This window comes from Passer domesticus, chromosome 14, assembly GCF_036417665.1.
Source record: "Passer domesticus isolate bPasDom1 chromosome 14, bPasDom1.hap1, whole genome shotgun sequence".
NCBI lineage: Eukaryota > Metazoa > Chordata > Aves > Passeriformes > Passeridae > Passer > Passer domesticus.
In genome coordinates, this window is record NC_087487.1 from 12,704,852 (window position 1) to 12,718,656 (window position 13,805).

At 53.0% G+C, this 13,805-nt stretch overlaps 1 protein-coding gene across 1 annotated transcript; it reads left to right on the forward strand.

The window, feature by feature from the left end:
• The first annotated feature begins 1,366 nt into the window (after positions 1-1,366).
• Positions 1,367-9,549, forward strand: RHCG (Rh family C glycoprotein). Its single transcript, XM_064389033.1, has 10 exons — positions 1,367-1,782; positions 5,221-5,407; positions 5,865-6,015; positions 6,357-6,504; positions 6,887-7,053; positions 7,727-7,864; positions 8,220-8,356; positions 8,893-9,017; positions 9,169-9,242; positions 9,338-9,549. The coding sequence occupies exons 1-10, from the start codon at positions 1,596-1,598 to the stop codon at positions 9,401-9,403; spliced, it is 1,380 nt and encodes a 459-aa protein (XP_064245103.1). The 5' UTR covers positions 1,367-1,595; the 3' UTR covers positions 9,404-9,549.
• The last annotated feature ends 4,256 nt before the right edge of the window (positions 9,550-13,805 follow it).

Below are 13,805 nucleotides of genomic sequence, written 5' to 3' on the forward strand. Positions count from 1 at the left end.
TTGCTCTTTTGCTGGAGTAATCACAGAGTGTAGCTGCTGGTGGCTACAGTACATAAGCAAGTTCCCTTTTGTTTTAAAATTCTCCTCTGAGCTGCCTTTTTTGAGATGTCTACAGGCTGCTCTAGGGCAGGGCAGAATACCAGTCTTACCACGTAGCTGGCACGAGAACATGCAACTGTCAACAGTGTTCAGCAATTAGAGATCAAGTATTGTCTGGGGATTTCAGCTTCCTTCTAGCTGGAGATCTTTTGTATCCTGGTGTGTACAGCCCTGCAGACACCCTGTGTAATGAGAGACCCAAAACTACACCCTGAGCAGCATTGCTCGAGGGGGAGCTCGTCCTTCAGACAACAGCAAAATCCACTTGCTTTAGGTGTCCCCAGAAAGTGACCCCAGTCACATGGAGCTCTGCTCACACAGGGTGAGGGCTAAGACAGATGGGCTTCTCTCTTCTTCCCAACACTGTCTCTATCCTGCTGCCTGCACGGGTTCAAATGAGGTTGGAGGATGATTTTGTGTGGCCGTCAGTCTCTTCAAGACCATCCACAGCATTTTTCTGCCATCTGTCATTTTGAGAAGAAAGCACACAAGAAAAAATAATAAACTCAAATTATTGCCTAATCAACACCAAAATCAGTGCTGCTTGCTCAGCCTGCGGGCCACAATTAGATGCCATCAGCAAATTTGGGCAGCTTGCCTGGGCTGCAGTCTTTCATCTCTTGAAGACTGACAGGCAAACCAGGGATCTGCAGGCAGAGGAAGGAGCTGGGATCCGTTTGAAGGACTTGCCCGGCTCTTTGGGGAAAGAGCACATAATTCAAAACAGCAGGAAAAATGGACTTTTGTGTTTATGTTTGTTAATTAAAGGAAAACCATACCCGAGGAGGGGCTGTTTAGGCCTCCAGCACCGTCTCACAGTACTGCCCTGGTTATGCAGCCCCAGCTCAGTTTGCCTTGCCAGGAGGATGCTCTGGGTAAATCACTTTGGGAAATTATGGAACATGTGTCACTTGAACATCCTTACAGCCTTGGCAGGGCCATCACGTGTCTGTGCAGGATCTTGGTACCTGGTTTGAGGCGCACACCTTCCTCTTCCTCCTGTTCTGCACCTCAGCTGCTTTCCAAAAGCCAAGAGCTGGAGCCAAGGGCAGCGCCTTCACCCACAGTGCCAGCTGGGGAAGGGCAAGCTCAGGGCTGGGGAGGGGGTGAGGGGAGCACCCAGAGCCGGGAGGGAGGGGACAGTGGGGATCAAGGTGTGTGGGACTGGGCAGAGCAGGGGGCTGGACACTGCAGCTCCACTCCCCAGTCACACTGGCCTCCCCATCTGCTCGTCCCCGTGGAGGCAGGGCTCAGAGGTGCCCGGAACAGCTCGGAGGAAAGGTGCTGAAGCCTGTCCCTCCTCCCAGGGAGGAAGGTGGGTTAGAGGAACAGCCCTGCTGAAGCTCCAGTGCCCTGAAATGTGATCCTGCCGGAGGCACCTCCCTGGGCCCCACCTCGCCCTCTCCAAACCTATATATGTGACCGGCCCGGGCGGGCGCGGGGCCGCGGCTCGCACAGCCCCGGAGCCCCTGCGCAGGGAGCCGAGCCTCCAAGGCATGGCCAAGAACACCAACATGCGCTGGCGGCTCCCGCTCGTGTGCCTGCTCTGGGAGGTGGCCATGATCGTCCTCTTCGGGGTCTTCGTGCGCTTCGGCACCGAAGCTGATGCGCACTGGGAGGAGGAGAAACGGGAGATGAACCTGACCAGTGACATAGAGAACGACTTCTACTTCCGATACCCCTGTGAGTACTCTGGGAGCCTAATGCTTGTGCTGGCTGGTCCCCATCCCATCCCATCCCATCCCAACCCATCCCATCCCATCCCATCCCATCCCATCCCATCCCAACCCATCCCATCCCATTCTGTCCCATCCATCCCATCCCATCCCATCCCATCCCATCCCATCCCATCCCATCCCATCCCATCCCATCCCATCCCATCCCGTTCTGTCCCATCCATCCTATCCTGTGCTGTGGCAGAGCCTGTCAGAGGTGCTGCCTCACACCAAAAGCCGTGCTCTTGCCTCGAGGCTGGCTTGGGGTTCACCAAAGAACCAGAGAAAAGCATCCTGGCCTTCCAGTGCCTTGGGGCTCTGTCAGCAGGGTACCATGACGTCTTTTTTCCAGGAATAGGGATGACGTGTTCCCAACACTCTGCAAGTTTCAGCTTTCTGCCCCCTCCCTCAGCTTTGGATCAGAGCAAGCCTTTCTGTGCACACAGAGGAACGGCTGTCGAGATCCTGTGACATCTTCCTCCTCTTCCTCCGTCCACCCCCTCACTTGTGAATTACCCTTTAGCTGCTGGCATTTCAGTGCCAGAGTCCTCCTAAGCTGCCAGGTTCCCAGGGTTCTCAGGTCTCTGCATCGTAGTGACACAGAAATTATTCAGAAGGTTAAAGCTCTTCTGGCCAGCCAGTGCCTCTGGCTGTCTTTGATCTCCAGGGCTGGTCATCTTTGTGAGCCTTTCAGAACAGGCTGCTTCTGTAGGCAATTGTTTCCAAGGAAGCAACAGGCCTGAGTCATGCATCTATTTAGAACATTTCCATTAAAAACACCTGCTAAATCAAAGGAGCTATAGCAACCTGTGGCTGCTGAGGATTAGCTAGTTGAGAAAAGGATTTGCTTACAGAAACCCGCTGCTCAGTCAGCCTCCAGGTTCATGTATGGTCGTGGCTGCCCTGGGCTCTCCCTGGACCCCTGCCCTTGGGACCAGCCCCACACGGGTTGGTGTGAAGCAGCATCAGTGCCTGAGGGCTGCTCTTGTCACTGCTGTGCTGGAGGACATCAGGAGTCCAAGAAAGAGTGTGTAGGAGCTAAGGAAGTGACATCTCTTCTGTCCTCATATCCCACTCCTCAGTGCCAAATATTCCCCCTCAAATAGCAAGATGGATTCAACACAGCTAAATCAATCTAAGGGCAACTGCTCAGTTTAGCTTTGAATTATGTTTCTGTTTCAGGCCTGAGGAAGAGCTCACGTGCCCAAAAGCACAGCTGTTCTTTCTCCCTTATCTAATCAGAAATTTTTTCTCTCTGCAAAGATCAAACATGACAAGGTGGCCAAGCCCTGGAATTTTAATCCTTGTGTCCATCCAGTGCTGCTCAGAAGACTGTGGTGGTTGATGACCAGAAGATCATTTGTACCAGCATTTCTGTGACCATTGCTGTCCACAGCACCTGTCTGCAGTGGCAGTGGTATAAGAGTGACAAATGAACAGGTCCTTCAAGCCAGAAGGAAGGCTTGGCAAGGCAGGCAGAGAGAAGTTGTCCTGGTTTCAGGAAGCCAATATGTGGTTGTGTCAGTGGTGCCCATTGCCAGGTCCAGTCAGTGTGACAATTCCTTCTCATTTTGGATTGAACATGGATATTCTGTAATCAGTGACTCATCTGCTCTCAAGGGGAAAAGCAATGAGATTTTTTGTCCCCAAGAGTATTGCCAAAGCCCAAACACTTGTTCTTGATAGTTATGGCAATTGTCCTCCCACAAAAGCAGGCTTACAAAACCTTTAGGGCATAGCAATGCCTGTATTGCCTTTGAATGATACCAATATTATTTTTACTAGGGGAAAACAAAGGCAAGGGTTAGAAAAAGGTTTTAGATTGGGTGTGGTTTAAAGAAAGATCTGCTCTTCCTTCTGAGTTCATAAAGGGTCTAACAGCAGGATACTCTGGGTGTTTGGAAGGCACAGTCCACAGCTTTAACTCTGACCTGTGTATTTCTGTTTCAGGATGAGAGAATGAATATATGCAAATGGCAGCAGATAAATCTAGCTGTATATTGTGCTGCTTACACTGGAAAAAAGAGAGGGGAAATAAATACAGCTGCAGAGGGAAAGTCTGTGGGATTGTGTGGTAAAACCACAGTAAGTAAGACTGGTTCTTAGGACATGTGGAGAAGTGCTTTGGAAGTGACCTCTGCTGAACAGTGCCAGCTGCAGATCTCGTCTCCTTCCTTTACAAAGCGTGATTTCATAGACATGAGGGGCATTTTTAAAAGCAATCAGATTAGCATGGCACTACATGGCTTAAGCCCGTCCAAATGCTCATCCTTAAACAAGTTGCAAGGTCTTCTAAAGCACAGAAGGACAAAACTCTGAGCTTCTGCAGAGCTGCACTTCACACAAGTCTTCACCCGCCCTCAGTGGAAATAGCAGACACAAGCCCCGTGGAAATGGACCAGGGGCTGATGGATTTCAGCACAGTTTCGGGTAGAGCAGACTTGCAGCCACAGAATTTTCTTTGCCCTGAGCTTACACCCTCTGTGACTGCACAGACTTTGCTGGATATAGTGGCTATAATGATTGTGCACTGCTGTATTTATCACTGCTGTATTTATCTGCTCTGCAGCACGGTTTTGCTGGCAGGAGTCTCCCAAGAGAGATCCCAACCTTGGGTCTCCTGTTCTTTCCATTGGCTGACTGGCCTGCAGTGTTAGGGTTTGCATGGTTCAATTTGTAAGTATGCAAGCGTTTCAGCTCACTTAATTGCAAAGGAATGCTTATCTGATAGAAAGGTGCAGCATTAAAAAGTACAGCAGGTTTACTGCACCAAGAAGGTCTTTCAAGAGGCTCACACAGATCTGGTTTCCCCCGGGGAAGGGCATCTGAGGGGCTCGGGTGAACAGGTCTGACCATTAGTGGGAAGAACTGGGTCTCTCTGGTTTAAGCACTAAAAATCTCACACAGTGGGTTTCTGCTCTCAAGGGTATTTTGCTGCTGATTTCCGAAGCACTTAAAAATGTATTTGTAAACTTTCCTTGTTCTTTTGCTCTGAGCCATCACCAGGACCCTGAATGGACCTACCCAAAATGACCATTTACATGTTTTAACAAATCTTTGCTGTTCATTTGCTGTGATGGTTTTCAGTTTTTCACAAAAGGAGAGAAAACAATCTGAATAGAAAAATGTTTTCCTTTGTACACTCCATTACTCTCAGGTCTTCTTTTGCACACAGCTTTTAGTAAACGTTTACTTTAAAGGCTGAGCCTTTTAACCAAAAACCAGTTTCTAAAAGCTGAGCCATTTTCAGACTTAGAAACATGTGGACATGAGGCAAACACACATTTCCTCTTGAATTTCCCCCCTACTGCTACTGATGTAATTAGTTTCTTTTCAACACCAAATGCACATGGCACTTGCAGCCCTGCTTGCCTTGCAGAGCTGACAGTCCCTTCCCTCTGCACAGCTTTCCAGGATGTCCATGTGATGATCTTTGTGGGCTTTGGCTTCCTCATGACCTTCCTCAAGCGCTATGGATTCGGAGCTGTGGGTTTCAATTTCCTCCTTGCTGCCTTTGGGATCCAGTGGGCTCTCCTGATGCAAGGCTGGTTCCACTCTTTCAAGGACGGAAAGATCCTCATTGGAGTGGAGAAGTAAGGAGGAGTTGGGCTCTGGGATGGCACCTCTGGCCTGACCAGTGGAAGAGCTGGAATGAGAGCCAAGCAGTTGGCAACACCTGTCCCTCGGTTATGTCAAATACAATCAGTCCCTAAACTGTTGTTTTCCTTCCACATACTTCCACTTGCTTTCCACCTTCTAGTCCAGAGGTACCTGCCATTGTGGTGGTACTGCTCAAAGGGACACTTGAGATGAGTGTCACCCCTCAGGGCCGAGCCAAGCACCAGGATGTCAGTGCTGAGAACACAGATCATCCACATTACCTGAATAATGTGGGGGTGTAAGGATGGGAGAAAGGTCAATGGGAAATCCAGGGATGTCCCTAATCACTTCTTTGTCTTCAGGTGGGATCTCTAGAGCTGGGGGTGGATAAGAGTGATTTGTAGAGAAGTTTTTCCTAATTAAAACACAATTTTCCTTCCCTTTTTCCAGCCTGATCAATGCTGATTTCTGCGTGGGCTCTGTGTGCATCGCCTTTGGGGCCATCCTGGGCAAAACCAGCCCCATACAGCTCCTTGTCATGACTTTGTTTCAAGTCACACTCTTTTCAGTGAATGAGTACATCCTCCTCAACCTTCTTCATGTAAGGCTTTAGGTAGTACCTGCTTTGTTCTGCTCCTTCCTCTCTGCACCTCTCCAAACTGTCTCCCTTCATTATGGCTCCACCAAGCCACTGCCTCCATAAGGATTAAAAATACCAGAAATCAGGCAGCAAAAGCAGGCAGATTGTGAAGGAGAGGGGCAGTGGGTCATACTTCCCTGGGAAGGGAGATCTTGTGGGGTTTTGCACATAAGCCTGGCAATTCAGGAGCACTGGGTCCCTCTGTCAAGTGCGCAGAGAAGCTGGGCATGATGCAAATCAGGCCTCAGCTCCAGAATGAGTGGCGATTGCAGGAGCAAACCTCTGCTTTCCCATGGCTGCAGGTAAAGGATGCAGGTGGCTCCATGACCATTCACACCTTCGGAGCCTACTTTGGCCTGACGGTGACACGGATCCTGTACAGACCCAACCTGGAGCAGAGCAAGGACAAGCAGGGCTCCGTGTACCACTCTGACCTCTTTGCTATGATCGGTGAGCCAGCCCTCATCTCAGGGTGCTGCTGCATGGGGAGCACTCGGCTGCACAGGGCTGGTTCCTCCTGTGCCTCTGGGAAAAACTGAAACCAGGATATGGAGTTGAGGAGCTCTGTATCCCAGAGGTCTTTCACATTTCAGAGTTACTCAGCTCCCTTCATCAATGGCTGGGCTGAGATGGTGCCTGGGAAGATAAGGATGCATTTTGGTTCCCTTTCTCTGCCAGCCTTTCCTGATGCTGGTCTCATCATGCGGGATGTGGATCTGGGGAAGCAGGACTATGGGATGTAATTTCCCCCTGTGCAGAAGGGTTTTTTTTCAATCCCTGCATTCTCTCTTTTCCCTTTCTCTTCCTTATCCCATCTGCCCCATCCCACCAGGTACGCTGTACCTGTGGATGTACTGGCCCAGTTTTAACTCAGCCATTTCTGACCATGGGGATGCCCAGCACCGCTCTGCCATTAACACCTACTGCTCGCTGGCCGCCTGTGTCCTCACCACCATGGCCTTCTCCAGCATGCTGCAAAAGAAGGGCAAGCTTGACATGGTAAGATGGGAGCAGAGAGCCCTGCACTGCCCCAGGGACGTATAATGAGGTTGATCAAGGGTCTAGGAAGCAACTGGCACTTGTGTTTTGCTGAACAGACACAGGGTTTCTGGGTATGATGGTGAAACCAGCATCCAGGCAGAAACTCTGAGACTATATTGAATAAGAAAGTGGGAATGGGTCCTGCAGGGCTTGAGGTGTGGGGTGATGCCCTGCCTGTGGTGGACCCAAGTCAAGCAGGGACTGGACTTGCTCCTGGACATGTTGCAGAGCCCTTTTTGGCAGCGCTCCCCATCAAACAAGGCCTGTGCAGCAGCTCGTGAGCAATCGGGGGGCTGACTTGTACGTGTTGGATGTGTGGGTGACATGTCTCTGTGACAGCAGAGCTTGCATGACACACGGGTGAGACAATTTCCATCTCATCACAACTCCCCGCCCATATCTGTGGATGCAAAGAACGTGTGTGGTACGGGGAGTGGGAGTCTATGTGCACCTGTGCTACAGACAGAAGCTGCCTGTTCTTTTCTTGTTTTTCACCACCAAGTAGGAAAATGGGCCCTGATATTTCCTCTGGAAACATTTTCAGAGCTGATTCTCCCACTTTGCCACTTGCACCACCCCTGAGCAGTTGCAGTCTCCCTGAGATGCCAAGGCAGAGTGGTTGCTCCTGCAGGTCCACATCCAGAATGCCACACTGGCCGGCGGCGTGGCCGTGGGCACCAGCGCCGAGATGATGCTGACCCCATATGGCTCCCTGATTGTCGGCTCCATCTCTGGCATCGTGTCCACGGTGGGGTATGTCTACTTCACGGTGAGTGCTGCTCGAGGGGCCTGCAGCCCTGGTCCTGCTGAGGAGACCAGAAATGGATTCACTTCCCTTTGACAGTTCCTGCTTTCCAGAATCCCTTGTGAGATGCACTTCTGTCTCCTTTTACTGCCCCAAAATGCCCAGGAAGTTTCAGACTCCCAACAGGAGCATGTTTGGAGGATATGTTGTTAGTTTATCTTGATCTTGGCTCACATCTTTGTCTACAAGCCTTTAGCTCTTTAATGGGACACAATATCTCTCCTCTTTCTCTGCTCATCCCAGTCCTCCATGGAAGAAACTAATCCTTCCCATGGCCACACTCAACTCCCTGATCTCTCTCTACTTCCCTTCCCCTCAGCCTTTTTTGGAGTCTAGGTTGCACATTCAGGACACTTGTGGCATCCACAACCTCCATGCCATGCCAGGTCTCATTGGGGGCATTGTGGGGGCCATCACAGCAGCTGCAGCCACGGAGGATGTGTATGGAAAGGAAGGGTAAGATGGCTTGAAAATCTTCCCTGAGAACAGATTTTACCTGAAGCTGTGTGGGCTGGGAGCAGGGATCAAATAACAGCTTTTGTTAATAGTTCAGAGTTGCCCAGAGTTATCCCTCAAAAACATGGGTTGCTCTGACTGTGTTGGGCTTACTGAATTGTTGCCTCATCTTATGCAGCTGACTCTTGGTGGCCTCTTCAAGTGAGCCACAGTCCTGCTGTTTGGCATTATCCTGGGTCACAATGGGGAGGGAAGTGCTTCTCCCTCTCCCCTGCATTGTTTTGTGGGGTCAGGTAAGGCTAGAAGTCTGAATTACAAAGAGAATGTTTATATTTTGGGCTCCTCCTTGGTAAAGCTTTGCCAGGGGTCAGAGAAAGAAGTGAGCGGTGTTTTGGTCATCACAACACTCTCCTGATCCACTGTGAAGAGGGTTCGGGCGAGGGAAGGGTTCCCAAGAGAGCAGGGCAACATGGTTCCAGCGGAGCCAGGGAATGTCTCCTGACAGGGCCCATCACCACCATTTCTGCCCTCGGCAGGTTCATCAAGGCGTTTGACTTCACGGGCGCGTACCAGACGCGGACACCCAGCATCCAGGGCGGCTTCCAGGCAGCCGGCATTGTGGTGTCCCTGCTGATGGCGTTTGCTGGGGGAGCCATCGTGGGTAAGCCGGAGGGGAGCACGGAGAGGGGAGGGTTGAGCAGCCGAAAATCGGCATCCATGTGCCGGATGCATCCCGGGGAGACACCGAGCCCCGTGCCAGGGGGGACCAGCCGCAATCCCCCGTGCCCACCGCCCTGCCCTCCTGCTCGCAGGGGGCATCCTGAAGCTGCCCATCTGGGGGGACGCCGCGGCCGAGAACTGCTTCGAGGACGGCATTTACTGGGAGGTGAGGGGGCCGCGGGGCGGGAGCGGGCCGGGGGGCACGAGATGGCGCTGTCGGCCCGCGGCCCGGCCCGGGGGGCTCAGGGGGCTCTGCCGCAGGTGCCGGAGGACGAGGAGAGCGACGTGTACCACATGCACAACCCCGACAAGCCCGCCTCGCCCTGAGCTCGGCCCGCCTGCCCCGCCTGCCCCGCCGCAGGGCCTCGCCCGCCGCCGGGCCCGAGGATCGTCTTCTCCCCGGGAGGACAGGGCCCTGCCCTACTCTGCCGCTTTTGTAACGAGCTGCTGTGGATGTAATAAAGTCGTGTTCTTCTTTACGGGCCTGTGTTGCAGTGTCAGCGGCCGAGCAGGGTGGGATGTGCGGCACAGCAGCTGCCAAGAGAGCTCTTGGCTGCCCAAAGCAGAGGGGACGGGACACTCCTGGTGCCATGAGGACACAGTGGGGGCATGAAGGGTGGCAGCACAGGCTGGGTGTATTAGACAGTGTGTTAGATAATGCAGTCCGGGGAGATATTTGAGTTGGGAGCTGGCGACTTGTGATGACAGCCCCTGTGGTGGAGGCTCAGCCCCTGTGGAAAGCACAGGCTGAGCTGGTTCTTTTTGAGGAGGGGATGCTGGGGTGCAGCAGCTGAGCCTCTACTCATCCTGCCTTCTACACTGGGGTGAGGGCCGTTGTGAGTCCAGCTACACTTCCACACGATGGCCTCTGCCATCACCTTCCCTTGAACTGAGGCCTCCATCAGCTCCCTGGGAACCTTGTCTGCATGTGCAGCACAGGCTGACAGGGCCCTTTCCTCTTTTTTGGCTTCATCCATTTCTTCCAGTCATCAGATGGCTCTTTCCACTGTCCGGTGCTATTCTGATGGGAAGAGGGCAGCCCCTGTCTCTTAGCTGGACCATCGGGCTTCAGCCAGAGTTGGAGGAAAAAGGGATGAAAACCAGGCCTAAAATCCTGCATGTTTTCCAGGGTGATATAATATGAGGAGCAGGAAAGGAAAAGGGAGGGGGGAAAGGAGGTAGGAGGGCTGATAGGTCTCTTCACTGCATCTAGCTGTAATTCTTACACCTGAGGGGGGGAGTCAAAAGTAGCTATTCACATCCCCTTGGGATATGACACCCTCATTTTCCATGCTGGGTAAAGACAAAAACCCTTTACAACATGTTTCTGGAATTTGTCAGCGGCTGCCAGCAGCAGCATGTTAATTAAATGTCGGCAAAGATGGAAGCAAGAGGCTCTGCTCTAATTGGACACTTTGCTTGGTGGAGCTGAAAAACATTGTGACAGAGGAGGAGGTGCCGAAACACTGTGTTCCCCTGCCATGGCGGGGACAGGGACAGCCAGGCACGGGAGACGCTCTCTCCTGTACACGCATTGCCTCCATTTGGCCTGAAACAACCTCACCATTGAAAAAAGAAGAGTAATAAAAGGCCTAAAATCCTCCACAGGATTGGTCTCAAGCACGGCAGCAGTGTGCTATGCAGGGAAAGGGCTGGCTGGCTAAGGAGAAATTCAGAAATATCGTAGCTGGGCCATCAGGAGCTCCAGCCTGCTTGCCAGCAAGTGGTGTATTGCATATTTCTTTTATGATGGCAAAGGCAGGTCTGACAGGGGTTAGAAAGGGTCTCTGGAGAATGATCCCTGCACAGGCTGAAGCATACATTGAGCTGCATCCTTTCTCTAAGACAGGGATGGGAAAATGTAGGGCAAGTGTTTTCCCTGTGCTGGGATCTGCTGAAGGAGGGAGATCTCATCCCAGCTTCTCTGCACTGGGAAAGGGATGTGACAGCCATTTTCTGCTCACAGCTTCATCCAGAGAATGCATCAGAAACCACCTCAGGGATGTTTAGTGACAGGCACCATAGACAATGTCATTTCAGAGAGGGAGTCCAAAACTTTTCCCCACCAGTCTGCAAAATCTGAAAGCAGAAGCAGACCTTTTGGGCACTGCATTTCCCCCTGTGTGACTGGACTGGTGTCCCTTCATCCCACACCATTTCAGTTCTGTCTGTGTCCCAAATAATCTGTGTGTCCAACCTTTGTGGCCTCTGGTCTTTCCTCCCAGCACCTTACAAGGGTCTGTGGGTTCAGTAATGGCAAAGACCGGGTGACCCTCATCGCTTCAGCAAGGTGGCCAACCCACATCTGTGATGGGGCAGCTCTGTGAGCCCTGGGAGATGGTCCTGTCCCATGTCCATGTGCTGGAAGAAGAAGCCCTGACCCAATTCCCCGGCCCTCTGGGCTGTGCCTCCTCCTCGTGGGAAGACACCTAAATTGCCCGGGCTGCTGGGCAGCGAAGCGTTTTATTGCCCGTGCTCTTGCGGGGCTCAGTCTGGTCTCAGTACCTAAATCACTCGCTGGGGCTGGCCGTGCAGTTTTAATTCCCTGGCAAACAATGCCGGGGTCGGGCTGGCGCGTTTGAAGTGCAGCCGCGGCCCCAGCGGTGGACGGAGGGTTTCTCAACGGGGGAGCGTGGAGAGCAGAGGATTGGGCTGCTCCAGCAGGCGGGAGAACATGTGAGAAAGGGGCTGGAGATACTCGCGGGGATTAGGTGGTACAAATTGGCTGGGAAGCACCGGAGCCATTGACCAAAGTTGTCCTGGGGCAGGTTCCCATGGGGGGGGGGGTGTCTGAAACAACCTGCCTTCAAGGAGGCTGGAAGGGCCAGCCTGGCTGCTAATCCCCTGGGATCTCTGTGGCATGGAGCAGAAAAGAGGTTAAAAAAAAAAGGGAAAATCTCATGTAAAGGTGGTGGTTTCCCCAAGGGGATGATGTTAGAGAGAGAAGGGAGGAGGTAGGGGGGAGGAACTGCATAGTTTAAGCCCTCTTTTAATAGGCAGGTGGTGGGCTTTGCTCGCACTCCTGCTCCTGCAAGCTGCTGCAGGGATTTTGGCAGAAGGCCTTTGCTCACCTCTGCTGTCCCCCACTCTTGGTGGAGTGGATGATGGAGCCCCATCTGTGGATCTGGGACAAGGGGGTTTGCCTGCTTACTACATCCATGCCCGTGTGTGTGTTGGCGTGCACGGGTGCACATACACAGTGTCAGCCCCAGACTTGGGCTAAATGGGCTCATTGCACATCCCAGCCACTGGCCACTACATATCTGCTGCTGGCAGCGTGCCCACGTGTACAAAGCCCCACATCCCCACAGCCGTGCCCTCAGCCTTCTTGACCTTGCCCGGCTGGCACACTGAAAGCCACGCTGCGGGTGCTGCTGGTGATGCTCATGCTGTTGGCCGTGGTGCCACCGTGCACGTCCTCCCACCTGTGCCACGCACACCCACCCACCTTTGGGCTGGCACGGGCTCCTGCGTGTCCGAGCCGCCGTGTCCAGGCCCGGCCTGGCGAGCACGGCTCCAGCCCCTTCTGAAGGAGCTGTAAATTGTAATCAGATTAGGGCAGCCGGTCGCTTAGGGCCCTTGAAAAGGGCATACGTCCCCTCATCAGTACCTAGCATTGAGTCGCACAAAGGGTCTAAGTAACTCGGCAGGGGTCGGGCCCTCTGGAGCGCAGGGGAGGGGGCTCGCCTTTCTTTTCTCTCTGTCCCTTGTAATTATGTCAATTTGCTAGCCAAATTGTTTGCTTGAGTGGACAGTGGGGGCTTGCCCCCCTTCACACCTCCCCCCCACCCCTAACCCCATTCATGTGCTAATGTGGGAAGGAGCATGGCCTCCTGACTTCGGGAGGTGGCCGTCCAGGAGCAAAGCACAGGGGGGCATGGGCCAGGAACCCCCCATTTATGTGCCCATGCATGCCTTGGCCTGGCAGCCCTGATGAACAGGGCTCTCCTGGTTGCTTTACTCCATGTCAGGGTGTGCAATGGCCGGGCAGCCCCAGCCAGCCCTGGCTTTCTCTGGTCACCCCTCACCTGTGCCACATGCCCGCTCGGGCCACGGCATCCCCAGGGCCAGGAGCCTTGCCCTCTGCACCGTGGTTTTCCCGGCACACCTCCCCACCCGCACACCTCCCAGAATTTGCATATATTCTGCCCGCAAATCCTTGTCAAGGGGACCCTCTTTATTGCCTGTATAGATCACAGGGTGTTAGTTAAGGGGCTTCTTTGTATTGCCTCAGACAGCTGGGGTCATCAAAAGTCCTGTGGTGGGAAGGAGAGACAGGAGGAGGGGGGAAGCTCTGACAATACAGACTGAAGGATTAAAGGAGCATATAAAGTTCCTATTGAGTGAGACAAGAGGCTGTTCACTCCCAAGATTGACAGCAACCAGGAGGCGATTCCCAACACAATGTCCAATTAATTCTCTACCCTCTTCGCTGCCGTCTCCTCCTCCCTCCTCTCCTGGGCTGGGGCATGAGCAGGGAAGGGCTGAAGCTAAGATCCTTGAGAAGGTAATTAATTATTCCTGACTAAGAGGAGCTTGCCGAGGTGAAGGCCAGTCCCCAGGCTCGCTGGCATCCATCCCCCTCCTACAGGCTACCATCAGTTTGGGCCACTTCAGGGTATTTTCCTCTCCATCACAGAGCTGTCCCACCAAAGGTCCATCTTTGTAGCATGTGCTGGACAATAACCTGGGCTACTGCTGAGTCTGGAGAAAGATTTAGGGCTGAAGC